The sequence below is a fragment of the Oncorhynchus nerka genome, linkage group LG14, assembly GCF_034236695.1.
Source record: "Oncorhynchus nerka isolate Pitt River linkage group LG14, Oner_Uvic_2.0, whole genome shotgun sequence".
Classification (NCBI taxonomy): domain Eukaryota; kingdom Metazoa; phylum Chordata; class Actinopteri; order Salmoniformes; family Salmonidae; genus Oncorhynchus; species Oncorhynchus nerka.
Window position 1 is genome coordinate 31,411,001 of NC_088409.1, and position 13,297 is coordinate 31,424,297.

At 40.2% G+C, this 13,297-nt stretch overlaps 1 protein-coding gene across 1 annotated transcript; it reads right to left on the reverse strand.

The window, feature by feature from the left end:
• Nucleotides 1-264: 264 nt before the first annotated feature.
• LOC115142028 (uroplakin-1a-like) lies at nucleotides 265-7,657 on the reverse strand. The gene is made up of 7 exons (XM_029681500.2): nucleotides 7,432-7,657; nucleotides 6,963-7,163; nucleotides 6,724-6,798; nucleotides 6,485-6,592; nucleotides 5,702-5,878; nucleotides 5,138-5,221; nucleotides 265-4,952 (listed from the first exon to the last, which is right to left on the reverse strand). The coding sequence occupies exons 1-7, from the start codon at nucleotides 7,495-7,497 to the stop codon at nucleotides 4,908-4,910; spliced, it is 756 nt and encodes a 251-aa protein (XP_029537360.1). The 5' UTR covers nucleotides 7,498-7,657; the 3' UTR covers nucleotides 265-4,907.
• Nucleotides 7,658-13,297: the final 5,640 nt, after the last annotated feature.

The following is a 13,297-nucleotide window of genomic DNA, read 5'->3' on the forward strand; positions in this document are numbered from 1 at the left end:
AATAATCTCTACTTTTTCACAAATAATATATTTTTTAAATACTGTAAAGGATCAACCATTTGTAAAAATATATATATTTTTAAATGCAATAAACTGAATTCAAGGCATTTTATTTTTTACATTTATTGTCCAACAAGTGTTTAAAGGCCTTGCTTGTTTCATTCTAACATGAGATTATTCAAATCTCCCAACTTTTTATTTATTTATTGCACTATATAATGCTTCAGGGCTAATTTTGTTAGCATTTGGGCATGTTTCTATAGATGCAGAACATAAAACATTTATTAAAAGTATCACTTAGGTATATCAATACAAATATTTCAACAGTTTAAGCATATTAGTATTTATTCAGAATATTGACAAAAGTATCGATCTTAAGGGGGTTACCCATTAGTGACAGAGTTGAAATGCCTCTAATGGAGTACAGATACTTCAAACAGACATTTTTAAGTTCAATACAAACATTTTCTAAATAATGGAAAATAATTCATTAGAAATTCCCTAATAAAAACATAACTGTTCTATCAAATCTTTCAGCAACCTGGCAGAGTTGACATTAGACATAAATCTGACAGAGTTGATGTTTTATGGAGTTGACAATTTGCATATTTTTCTTCAACCTTCAAGTGGTATACTTAACAGCAATTTAGTTTTTACTCGGTTATTTTATGACTCTTAAACCAAATTAAAATGAACATATTTGAACCATAACTCATATTCTGTCTATAAGTAGGGTGACCACATGTCCCTGATTGTACAGGACAGTCCCACGTTTTGGTCCTCTGTACCGCGTCCCGCAATCATGTCACGCATTTGATCAAATTTAATTAAACACCACAAGAAAAAATTATAAAGGTTGATTTGTCCCTTTTTCAGTCAGACTTCCCAAACTCTCTTGCAGTTACGTTGCCCTTATTAAAAAATATATATCATAATTTATATCATAGGATGTTAAACACTTCTCCAATCATTGTTGATATCATAGGCATATCGTCAACCAATCACATTTCTTAAATCCTTTCAGGCTGAATTCCAGGTAAACTTGGAGAGGACAGTTAGTCCTCACTACTTACAAAAGGGTGTTACTGATGAAGAGCTACAAAAGTAAGTAAATAGCCGTATTAGACTTAAGCAATAAGGTCCTAGGAGGTGTGGTATATGGCTAATATACCACGACTAAGGGCTATTCTTAAGCACAATGCAACTCAGGGGTGCCTGGACACAGCCCTTAGTCGTTATATTGGCCAAATGGCCAAATATCACAAACCCCCGAGGTGCCTTTATTGCAATTATAAACTGGTTACCAACGTAATTATAACAGTAAAAATACATGTTTTGTCATACCCATGGTATACGGTCTGTCAGCCAATCAGCATTCAGGGCTCGAACCACCCAGTTTATAATGAAAGATATAGGCCTAAGGTAATTTCGTCAAATTTGTGAGGCTTTCCAGTCTCTATACTCATTAGTTGCTCATTCAACATATTTGATGATTTAAAATTTCGAAAAATATTTAATTGGTCACATATTACCAGATTTTCATTAAACAGACACACCTGTTCTCTAGCTTGTGTATTATCACATTTTGCACTGAGGAAAAATAATAGGCTATATGCCCTTAAATTCAGCTTGGTCTCAGTGGCATGTAGTCATGAATGCCAAGAGAAGCCAGGCTTCCCCAAAACATGGAATTTTTTAAAATATATATAATGTATCTTTCTCTCTCTGTGCTTCATAATTTTCCTTCAATTTGCAAGAGGCTGAATGTATCTCACCGGCAAAAGCATCCGAGTGAGTGAAACAAAGCCCCTCTGTCTCTGTACTGTATGTGAGCCCATCTATTTGATGCTGTCTGGTAAAAAAATAATATGATATTGTTACTGCCCCTAGCATTGAATACAAGGGAAGCCAGCGAGCATTTGGCCTCTCTTGATATATATATATATTTGACATAATAGCCAATCAGCATTGAGCTAAACTAAGTGAGCTCAACTGTGAATGGTCATAGCGCACCAAAATAAATCCAGTAAGGGAGATGGAGTTGACAGGTTATTGTTGTGAACATGGTGATTTCAATATTGTTTGTTTAAATCTATCAAAAGTAGAGGACTTTCAGGACCATGCGTTGTCTTGTTGCACTACATGCAATCAGGAGATGAAGAAAGGGTTGTCATGGTATAGCTGACCCTGCTCATTCATTTCTGATTCATTTAATAAAGATAGACACATCTGATGGAGATGAACAAAACTCCTGATACATTTTTTTTAGGAATCACAGTTTTCAGATACTGTAAGTCAGGCAACTACATGAGATTCTTTAAGTTATTTCATTTTTGCCATCATTTTTTGGGGGACACATTCAGGGAGTTTGCTCTGGACAAGGGCATTTCCTGGCATATAGTCAACATGGAAATCAATAATATTGAAAATATTTTGAAAATTACCTCAAATAAATATTTAAGCTTAAATAATGAAAAAATAAAAACAGCCATACAAATTAGTCTCCCTTCCCAGACAAGGATTGTCCTGAATTTCAAGAATCCCCGAGCAAGGATCTCTGTTAATAATATAACACAACTCAACAAGAAATGGAACATGGTATACAAATCTGAAATGCACAACAGCCATGTAAATCATGTTCTTGAAAGGTTTATATAAATTTTCTCTTACAGTATCAATCAAAAGTTTGGACACACCTACTCATTCAAGGGTTTTTCTTAATTTTTTACTATTTTCTACATTGCAGAATAATAGTGAAGACATCAAAACTATGAAATAGCACATGGAATAATGTAGTAACCAAAAAAGTTAAACAAATTTGTTAAACAAATCAAAATATATTTTAGATTCTACATGACTCCATATGTGCTATTTCATAGTTTTGATGTCTTCACTATTATTCTACAATGTAGCTTATAGTCCAAATAAAGAAACACCTTGGAATGAGTAGGTGTGTCCGAACTTTTGACTGGTACTGTACATTTAATGATAAGAACTATATATCTATCCTATTACCAAAGCAGTTAGGACATTGAAGTTTTCAGGCCAATCACCATTTGTTCATCTAGAATTTACAGTGCAATAAACCATTAAAAAAAAACATAAATAAAATATACAAATTTGAGACCATTTACCTAAAAAGATGGAAAATCCCTACACAGTGTTCATTGTCTATATATCAGAAACACTTTTCTGTCATCATTCCCACAGACATTTGTTATTTAAGAAATTAGGTACAGTGGCTTGTGAAAGTATTCACCCCCCTTGGCATTTTTCTTTTTTTTTTGCCTTTACAACCCATAATTAAAATTGATTTTTGGGGGGTTTGTATAATTTGATTTACACAACATGCCTACCCTTTTGAAGATGCAAAATATTTTTTATTGTGAAACATACAAGAAATAAAACAAAAAAACTGAAAACTTTAGCGTGCATAACTACACCCCCCCCCCCCAAAAAAAAAGTCAATACTTTGTAGAGACACCTTTTGCAGCAATTACAGCTGTTACATCTGTAAGTCTCTTGGGGTATGTCTGTATGGGATTTTTGCCCATTCTTCAAGGCAAAACTGCTCCAGCTCCTTCAAGTTGGATGGGTTCCGCTGGAGTACAGCAATTTTTAAGTCATACCACAGATTCTCAATTGGATTGAGGTCTGGGCTTTGACTAGGCCATTCCAAGACATTTAAATGTTTCCCCTTAAACCACTCAAGTGTTGGTTTAGCAGTATGCTTAGGGTCATTGTCCTGCTGGAAGGTGAACCTCCGTCCCAGTCTCAAGTCTCTGGAAGACTGAAACAAGAATTTCCCTCTATTTAGCGCCATCCATTATTCCTTCAATTCTGACCAGTTTCCCAGTCCCTGCTGATGACTAACATCCCCACAGCATGATGCTGCCACCACCCTGCTTGGGTTCTCGGGGTGATGAGAGGTGTTGGGTTTGCACCAGACATAGTGTTTTCCTTGATGGCCAAAAACCTCAATTTTAGTCTCATCTGACCAGAGTACCTTCTTCCATATGTTTGGGGAGAATCCCACATGCCATTTGGCGAACACCAAACCTGTTTGCTTATTTTTTTCTGGCCACTCTTTTCCCGTAAAGCCCAGCTCTGTGGAGTGTACGGCTTAAAGTGGTCCTATGGACATATACTCCAATCTCCGCTTGCAGCTCCTTCAGGGTTATCGTTGGTCTCTTTGTTGCCTCTCTGATTAATTCATGCCCTCCTTGCCTGGTCCGTGAGTTTTGGTGGGTGGCCCTCTATTGGCAGGTTTGTTGTGGTGCCATATTCTTAAAATGTTTAAATAATGGATTAAATGGTGCGCCGTGGGATTTAAGTTTCAGATATATTTTTAGAACCCAACCCTGATCTGTACTTATCCACAACTTTGTCCCTGACCTGTTTGGAGAGCTCCTTGATCTTCATAGTGCCGCTTGCTTGGTGGTTTCGCTTAGTGGTGTTGCAGACTCTGGGGCCTTTCAGAACAGGTGTATATATACTGAGATCATGTGACCGATCATGTGACACTTAGATTGCACATAGGTGGACTTTATTTAACTAATTATGTCACTTATGAAGATAATTGGTTGCACCAGATCTTATTTAGGTGCTTCATAGCAAAGAGGTTGAATATATATGCACGCACCACTTTTCCGTTTTAAATTCTTTAAAAAAAAAATTAAACAAGTCATTTTTTACATTTCACTTCACCAATTTGGACTATATTGTGTATGTCCATTACATGAAATCCAAATAAAAATCTATTTAAATTAAATTACAGGTTGTAAAGCAACAAAATAACGCCAAGGGGGTGAATACTTTTGCAAGGCACTGTGGTTGCTGAAGTGAGGGTTGGTGTGGCTTCAGCAGAAAGTCAAAAACATGGGTTAGAGACATCACCTCCAGACTTCTCACAGCATCAGGTAGTACACCATGGCCAGGATCAACAGCAAGAACTGAATCAAATAAAGACAAGGGAACGTTAGACTTACAGCAAGAAAGTACAAATGTTGTTAGACTTTATCTTATGATAATGTCTCTACTGGACAAAAGTGTCCGATAAATAATTTTCAGGTAATTAAACTGTTGCAACTAAATACTTAACTATTTACCAACCTAAGTAGACCAGCTGAAAACTCACCATAAACATTAGCACAGCGAAACCATACCAGCTGATAGCCCATGTATATCGACTGAACACAGACTCAATGTGGTTGAAGCAGCCCTGGGTAGAAAGATAGAGCAACATTTTTTATTTATTTTACCACTATTTAACTAGGCAAGTCAGTTCAGAACAAATTCTTATTTTCAATGACGGCCTAGGAACAGTGGGTTAACTGCCCTGTTCAGGGGTTGAACGACAGATTTTTACCTTGTCAGCTCAGGGATTCAATCTTGCAACCTTTCAGTTACTAGTCCAACGCTCTAACCACTAGGCTACCTTTCGCCCCAATGTGCTTGTGCTTCAAGAATGTGCTTACTTTCAAGTGGGAGGTATAAATGACCCCTAACCACTGATACTGTACATGGTCAGATATTTTCCATACTGTTATTAGTTACAGTACAGTTATAATTCATGGCAGGTACTGTATAATCAGATCCTAGATCTGTGGTTATGAGCTACTTAAATCTTGAGCCTTCAAGTGCAAATCAGAGAACCAGATAATCTCTTAGGTTTTAGGCAATTGGGAATGTGTTTTCTCACCTTAGTGAACACGGTGGTGTTCTGGCCGTTCTTGCAGGCCTCCACATTCACCACATCGTAGTTGTTCTTCCTCTTGCAGCAGTGGGTGGGCCAGGGGTAGTCTGTACCAAACTTCTCCCTGAAGGTGGAGTTGTACTCTATCCAGTCCACTGGGCCATCCGTTCCACAACACTCCACCTGAAATAGGAGAGGAGAGGATGTTGTAGAAACAATACATGGGTGAGGAATATTCTTCAATCAAACAGGAATAGTTTAGTTGTTCAGTCGACAAACTGATGTTGTGACAGACTTAACTCACTTCACTCAAACTGAACGAGCTACTGTATAAGTATTTGTAGAACGTGTTACTGATACACATGTTTACTGTGACAATTGTCGACTGTGACCCTCAGCTCTACATTCTTTATCCTAGTTACATCAACACAGCCTGCAGTGGTTGTTTCTGTCCCTGTGCAGCAAACTGATCCCATCCCTTGTGTTTCCCACACTATTGGTGCTGTTCAAACCGGTTCACCCAGCAGAGACGCAGCGTGACTCTGGCATCGATGATGGAGAGAGAGGGACATGCTATGTCATGTCAGAGCTGACAATTCATCTGCTACTCCCAAGGGTGTGTGTGTGTGACTGTGTGTAAGTGGAATGTGATACCTTTCCCTAACAGATATTCCACACAATAACCTAGGTTTAGTCGGTCTTCGTGCTAGTCATCTGTTTGGAATGTGTGGTGTGGCTCTGATTAGTCAGATTATCCTGACAGATTCCTTTGATTTGGTGACCAGTCACCTCTTTCATCACTTTGTTCCATGTCAGTGTGATCTGACTGCCAGAGTCACCGTCGGCTGCATAGTACTTCAGCATCTGCTTCTTCACCAGATTACTGTTTCCAACCAGCTACAAACAGCACATAGCAGAGGATGAGACAAAACAGTAGAATACATTTAAGTTGTGTTTCTAGAATTGTGCTCGTCAAACAATGTGAAGATCTGAAGGTACCCCAAGGTGCCCATTTCCCATGTACTCACATAGTCTCTGTGGGTGACTGCAGTGATACATGAGGCACACTCAAATATGTAGATGATCAACATCAGGATCAGATACTGTCAAAATCACAAAATAAACATGTTCCTTTACTTGAAAAGAACAACAGAGAAAGAGATATAGGCATACCGTATATTCCACTTGAATTATATTTTTTCAGATGAAAAAATTAAGAACTTCGGTGACCAAATAAATTGTGATTAATTTAGTATCATAGTCTTACTGTTAGCATTAAGGCACGGCTCTTCATCGCAGCAGCCAAGATACCAAAGACGCACATGCAGAAGAAGGCAAAGCCTGTGAAAATGGCAATCCAGGCCCCGGCAAAGATGTCATCTTTCCCCGACACACCAGATATAGGGTAGAGCTTGAATTGATCTACTGCAACCCAGATGGCCAGAGCGCAAAGGGCAAGACCTGCTGCCTATAATAAGGTAATAACAGGTTTATTAAGAGTTGTTATAAGAAATTGTAAACCATTATTGTAACAGGATCCTACATTACAATTTAAAGTGTTAACAACCCGTACAGCATAGTGCTGAAAAGGACCAGAAATCGAATGTACTGTAGTAAACTTCTAGGACAACACCATAAGATCTACACACCATTTGTCTACTATATGATTACATATGATTTAAAAAATACTTTCAAAATACAGCTACTATAGGAATCAAATCAAGTGCAACTCTTACAGCTCCAAATATATTCCCCAGGATGAGAATGACCATAAGACAGGTGAATCCCTTTCCATCAGCCATGGTAGCAGTCCTTCTGTCAGCTCCTTCTAAACCCACTGCTCCTGAGCAGAGAAGAAGAAGACAGTGAAGAAAGAACAGACCCAAGTACAAGTGTTCCTAACAGATCCAAGAGAATGTAGGGTCTGGCTGGATGTAATGTATTGTAGACATGGGAATGTGTCCAGGGAGTGGCTTGATCTTATTCATACTAGCAGCAACAGAAGTGGTCCAACCAGTTAGGCTCAGCAAGAGATTGCATTGTGGTCCTTTTGAATGGAAACACTGAGATATTGACTACAAAATATGACAAAAGAAATGGATTCATGATAAACCTAGACTACATCTGGCCCAGACAGAGAGTGAGTAGTTCTGCATGAAGCCATCAATCTTCAGTCTACCCCTAGGCTGTATAATGTTACACCTATAGCAACCGGTATTTAACCATTCTTGACCTTTTTAGGTTACAGCAGTCTCTTAAATTAGCAGGTTTAAAGACTGTTAGAGTTAGAGCAATCGTCACATTATCTATTTTTACACACAACAAACATTACCTCCCCTGCAGTGATGTCAGGCCCTGAGCATCTTCTTCTGTTGACCAAACACCTGTCATTCTGTTGCACCTGCTGTGCTCAGCACCTGTCTCAGCTTGCGGTTAAATGTAGTCTACTTCCATGATGTCATGGGGCATGTATGCACATCTCTTGATCCCAAGTTCCTAAAAATGAATACAAATCTTTGTACAGTATGTTTACATGCATCTTCATTGTTTTGTATATGTGTACTGTATATTGACTAATTGGGTAGTTGAATTGAATTGATTGTCAACAGGCCTATTTGACATAGCTCAATAATACACTATTCCAGTGGACTGAGTGGCGTTACTATTAGAAGGTTGAGATGAAAAGCAATGATGACATCTGCTGGGGAGAAGTGCCATTGATCTTCTTAACTGTTCACACTCAAACAGGATACAGGACAATTGCATTAGGTAGTAGGCTACATTGTTGAGAATGGTGTTTCTCATGAATGGATGATTAAAAACCTCTACAAAGTAATTTTATGTCACAATAATGCTTTTGTTAGGCTCTACATTACATTTGGTCTATGAAGAAACTTGTAGGTTATTGTCTTATAATCTCTTTGGTGCAGGCGTGCCACTAGTGACCCACCTCGACAACCTCCGGTGAAATTGCAGAGCACCAAATTAAAATGACAGAAATAGTCAAAATAAACATTAATGAAAAAACAAGTGTTATACATCGATTAAAATATGAATTTCTTGTTAATCTAGCCGCTTTGTCAGATTTCAAAAAGGCTTTGCGGTGAAAGCATAACATGTGATTATCTGAGGATAGCGCCCCGCACACAAAAGCATACAAACATTTTCCAACCAAGCAGATGAGTCACGAAAGTCAGAAATATCAATAAAATTAATCACTTACCTTTGAAGATCTTCATCTGCTTGCAATCAGAAGGGTCCCAGCTACACAATAAATAGTTGGTTTTTTTTCGATAAAATCCATCTTTATATCCCCAAAACTCTGATTTGTTGGCGCGTTGTGTTCAGTAATCCACTGGCTCAAAGGTGGTCAAAACATGAAGATGAACACATCCTAATAGTACCGGTAAAGTTTGTTGAAACATGTCAAACGATGTTTATAACTAATCCTCAGGGTGCCAGTTATCTAAATAATCAGTCATATTTAAACCGGACAACAGCGTATTCAATAGAAAGGAAAAATGAAGGGCGCGCACACAGGGTGCGCAAACCAGTACTGCATGCTTCCCCAGTCCCCTGACCAAAAGGTATTTTTCTTCGTAGTTTTTTAGAAACCAAGCCTGAAACCATGTCTAAATATTGTTGACATCTAGTGGACGCCATAGGAACTGCAATCTGGGCCCTAACCAATTACATAGTCAATAGGCATTCAATGGAAAACCACTCACATCAAAAAAATCCCACTTCCTGGATGGATTTTCCTCGGTTTTTCTTCTGCCATATCAGTTCTGTTATACTCACAGGCATTATTTTAACAGTTTCAGAAACTTCAGAGTGTTCTCTATCCAGTATATGCATATCCTAGCTTCTGGACCTGAGTAACAGGCCGTTTACTTTGGGCACGTCATTCATCCGAATTTACGAATACTGCCCCCTGTCACTAAAAAGCTACATGTAAAGTAAAATAAGTGGCATTTGTAATTGTATGGTAATACTTATGACCTGAATATCAAACAACAAATGTAATCTTGTTTCATACCAAGTAATATTCTTGTGATGAAAGTAGCCAGTTCTTGTGTTTCCAATAACAGTCACCAGTTTGTCTCTCTGTATTCACACACCGCAGTCTTGCTAACACCAGCCTCTCTAGCTCGTTGAATTGTCCCGTGGGTCGTGGCCAGCCAGACTACACACACCTTGCTCCACCTGGAAAAGAAATCTTTCTGTGGTGTATTTACGATGCAGCATGTGACTGACTTGATCAACAGTGAAGTGAACGGGGTTCAGATGTTATTCCTAAAGAACTTACTACATCGGGAAACCTCCAGAAGAGAAGGATTACTCAATTACAAGAGGAACAACCACTCTAGTGATATTAGCCTTAAAGTCAAGTCTGTATATCATTTTTATTTTATCTCTGCAAGGTAAGTAGTCTGTTATTATTTATGCTTAAGTATCATCCGTCCAACTAAATCAGCATCACTTTACATTACAGTAGACGGGAGAAAGTGCTGCAATGTAGTGCTACCCTAAAATCTGATTGTTTCTTACTTCATAGTGTTATGTGGTAGGTAGCGTAGTGTTAGCACACAGTTAGGCAACACATTGACATGATACATTCCACACTCCATTCCCCCAGGTCAAGAGAGACAGAGCTAGCCCTGGACCAAGGTAAGATTGCTGTCTCCCTGGGCACATGTACATTCAACACCTAGGCACATACATTGATTTCTCACATAGATGTACATTAACTCCGGTTAGCCTAGGACCCCTTAGATAAAGAGAGTGCAACAATATTCGTAGGCTAGTTATTGGTTTTGTAACGAGCATTGTGTACAATATCAAGTCTTAGGAACACAGTATTGTGACAAATACCTTTTTAATACTCATTTGTTTTTTCTCAGGGAGATAAACTGAGCTCATGACTGGGAAACTGAGTGAAGAAATGGTGGAACTGCTGCTGGCACCATGGGCGATCGTCTCCACGGGCGACAGGACTGGAGGGCAGGCTGGTGGCGGCGTTGGAACTGTATGACCACTTCCCTTTAGATGTGGCTGTTACTGGGGGAATCCAGCTGGCCAGAGCACTGTGTGGGTTAGGAGATTAGGAGAAAAGTGAGGATGGGGAAGCTAGTGATGGAGATGCAGATGATGAAATGGAGTTTTCCGGGACTCTGACTAAAGTGTTTGAGAGAAGGAAAAGGACAGGTTAAGGAAGGTGAGGAGGATGACAATAAGAGAGATAACCCTCTCACTGAGAACCAACCGATCGTCCTGCACCCCAAATCACCAATGGTCCTGCACCCTAAAATCTGCAACATTTGGATTTGGACAATTCCAAGCCTCGATGGCCAAAACCACCCTATTGAACACTTCGATGTGTTGGTGGTCCTCACCTCAGACTCTGGGAGGTTGTCCTGGTGCTGCACTGTCACGGAGCTCCGAGACAGGGACCAACCACTGTTCTTAGTCAGAGCTGAACAGGAGTGGGACCTGTTCCAGGAGAAGCTCACAGGACCCTGTAAGACCGGTGCCTGGGAGAGAATGAGAATGCGTCAGATGGAGATTGAGAGGAAGATGCTGGCAGCCACAGCTGGAGGAGTTGAGGTCCCAGAGGATGTGAAGCAAACGTTACTAGAGTTAAGAGAGATTGGAGTGGCCATGAATACAGCTCTGCCTGAGCTGAGAAAGAAAGCCTTCTGTCAGTTCATGGTGGATGTTTTCAGAGAAAACAGAGTTCCAAAATTGCTGAGGAATGACGAACAGTGAGTGTGTGTTTAGTCTCATGTTGTGGTTAATTGTGCAAACAGTGTGTGTACAGATAATTAATATTGATGAAACTACATTGCAATTTTCCAGATTTAGAGTAAATATTCAAGTTTGTCCCTTGAGGAGATAATACAAATTATGTAATGCTTTGTTTTACAGTATCGTGAGATAAGGACATTTCCCAGGTATATATCTATTTTTCTTTTACCCAAATCACACTAATTTGTATCATTGCATCCTTTTGCTCGTAGCCTTCCCTACAGGCCTCTGCTGTCAGCTGGTCTGAGAATGGACAAGCTGCGTCCGGGGGACATTGATCGGAATGGACACTTGTTCCAGTCCAGAGATCTGACCAACCCCCCCTCTCCCCATCCAGTCTTCTCTCTGTTCCCACGGCCCTGGAGCACCTCCGACTGGGGGTCCTGGGGCAGACGGGTTGCGGCAGCTCCAGCCTAGTCAACTCCCTCCTGGGCTTGAAGAACCAGGACGAGAGGGCGTTTCCCACTGGAGTCACTGAAACCACCATGGAGGCACCCTGAGCTGCCTTATGTCTGGCTGTGGGATCTACCAGTCATGGGCAGGGTGGGGGATCTGGCTCCCTCCTCAACCAAGACAGATCAGAAGGCTACTTCATCTTCTCCGCAACCTCAATCTCCAAACCCTCCGATGTCGTTGACTCCTCTGTAGCCACCATGTGATGTCTACATCCTGGTCTCGCATCTCTCAGGCTTAGCTAGGTCTGTGTCCAGCTGCTGCACAGTCTGTCAGCTCAGGGGAGGATGTGATACCTGGTCCTTTCCAAGGCTGACTTAATGGGGGAGGGGGCTGTTGAAGAGGTACCAGGCTGCAGGAGCTGTTGTGTAGTCCACTAGCCTTTCCCACAGAAAGGCTGCCGTTGTTCATTATATTGTAGAACTTTTAGAATCAGAGGGAGGGGGGGGGCAAGCAGACAGACAGACAGACCCTTGGAAGCTTTAGTGACATGTCATTTCAACAAACTGTATTTTTATTGAACCTTTTTATTTAAGGAGCTAGATACGTTATTTTAGTCTCCTGTTGTATCAAAGCCATGATGTGAGATGTCAGAGGCTCTGGATAATCTGAATGACTGGGTCCAGGTTCTATATTCAAATCTAGATAACATCTAAGTTTATTGGTCGCATACACAGATGTAAAATCAAATGTTAATTGTCACATGTGCCGAATACAACAGGCGTAGGTAGACTTTACAGTGAAATACTTACAAGACTTGCCGGTGTTATGGCAGGTGGATCGAAACACTTGTTACTATAGTTGAAGTCGGAAGTTTACAAGCTACTGCTCCAACACCGCTATAAAAAAAGCCAGACTCCGGTTTGAAACTGCACATGGGGACAAAGATAGTACTTTTTGGAGAAATTAAACAAAAATGGAACTGTTTCGCCATAATGACCATCGTTATGTTCAGAGGAAAAAGGGGGAGACTTGCAAGGAGAAGAACACCATCCCAACTGTGAAGCAGGGGGTGGCAGCATCATGTTGTCGGGGTGCTTTGTGCAGGAGGGACTGGTGCACTTCACAAAATAGATGCCATCATGAGGTAGGAAAATTATGTAGATATATTGAAGCAACATCTCAAGACATCAGTCAGAAAGTTAAAGCTTGGTTGCAAATGGGTCTTCCAAATGGACAATGACTCAAGGACAACAAAGTCAAGGTATTGGAGTGGCCATCACAAACCCCTGCCTCAATCCCATAGAAAATTTGTGGGCAGAACTGAAAAGCGTGTGTGAGCAAGGCCTACAAACCTTCTCAGTTACATCAGCTCTGCCGGGAGGAATGATCCAGGATTCA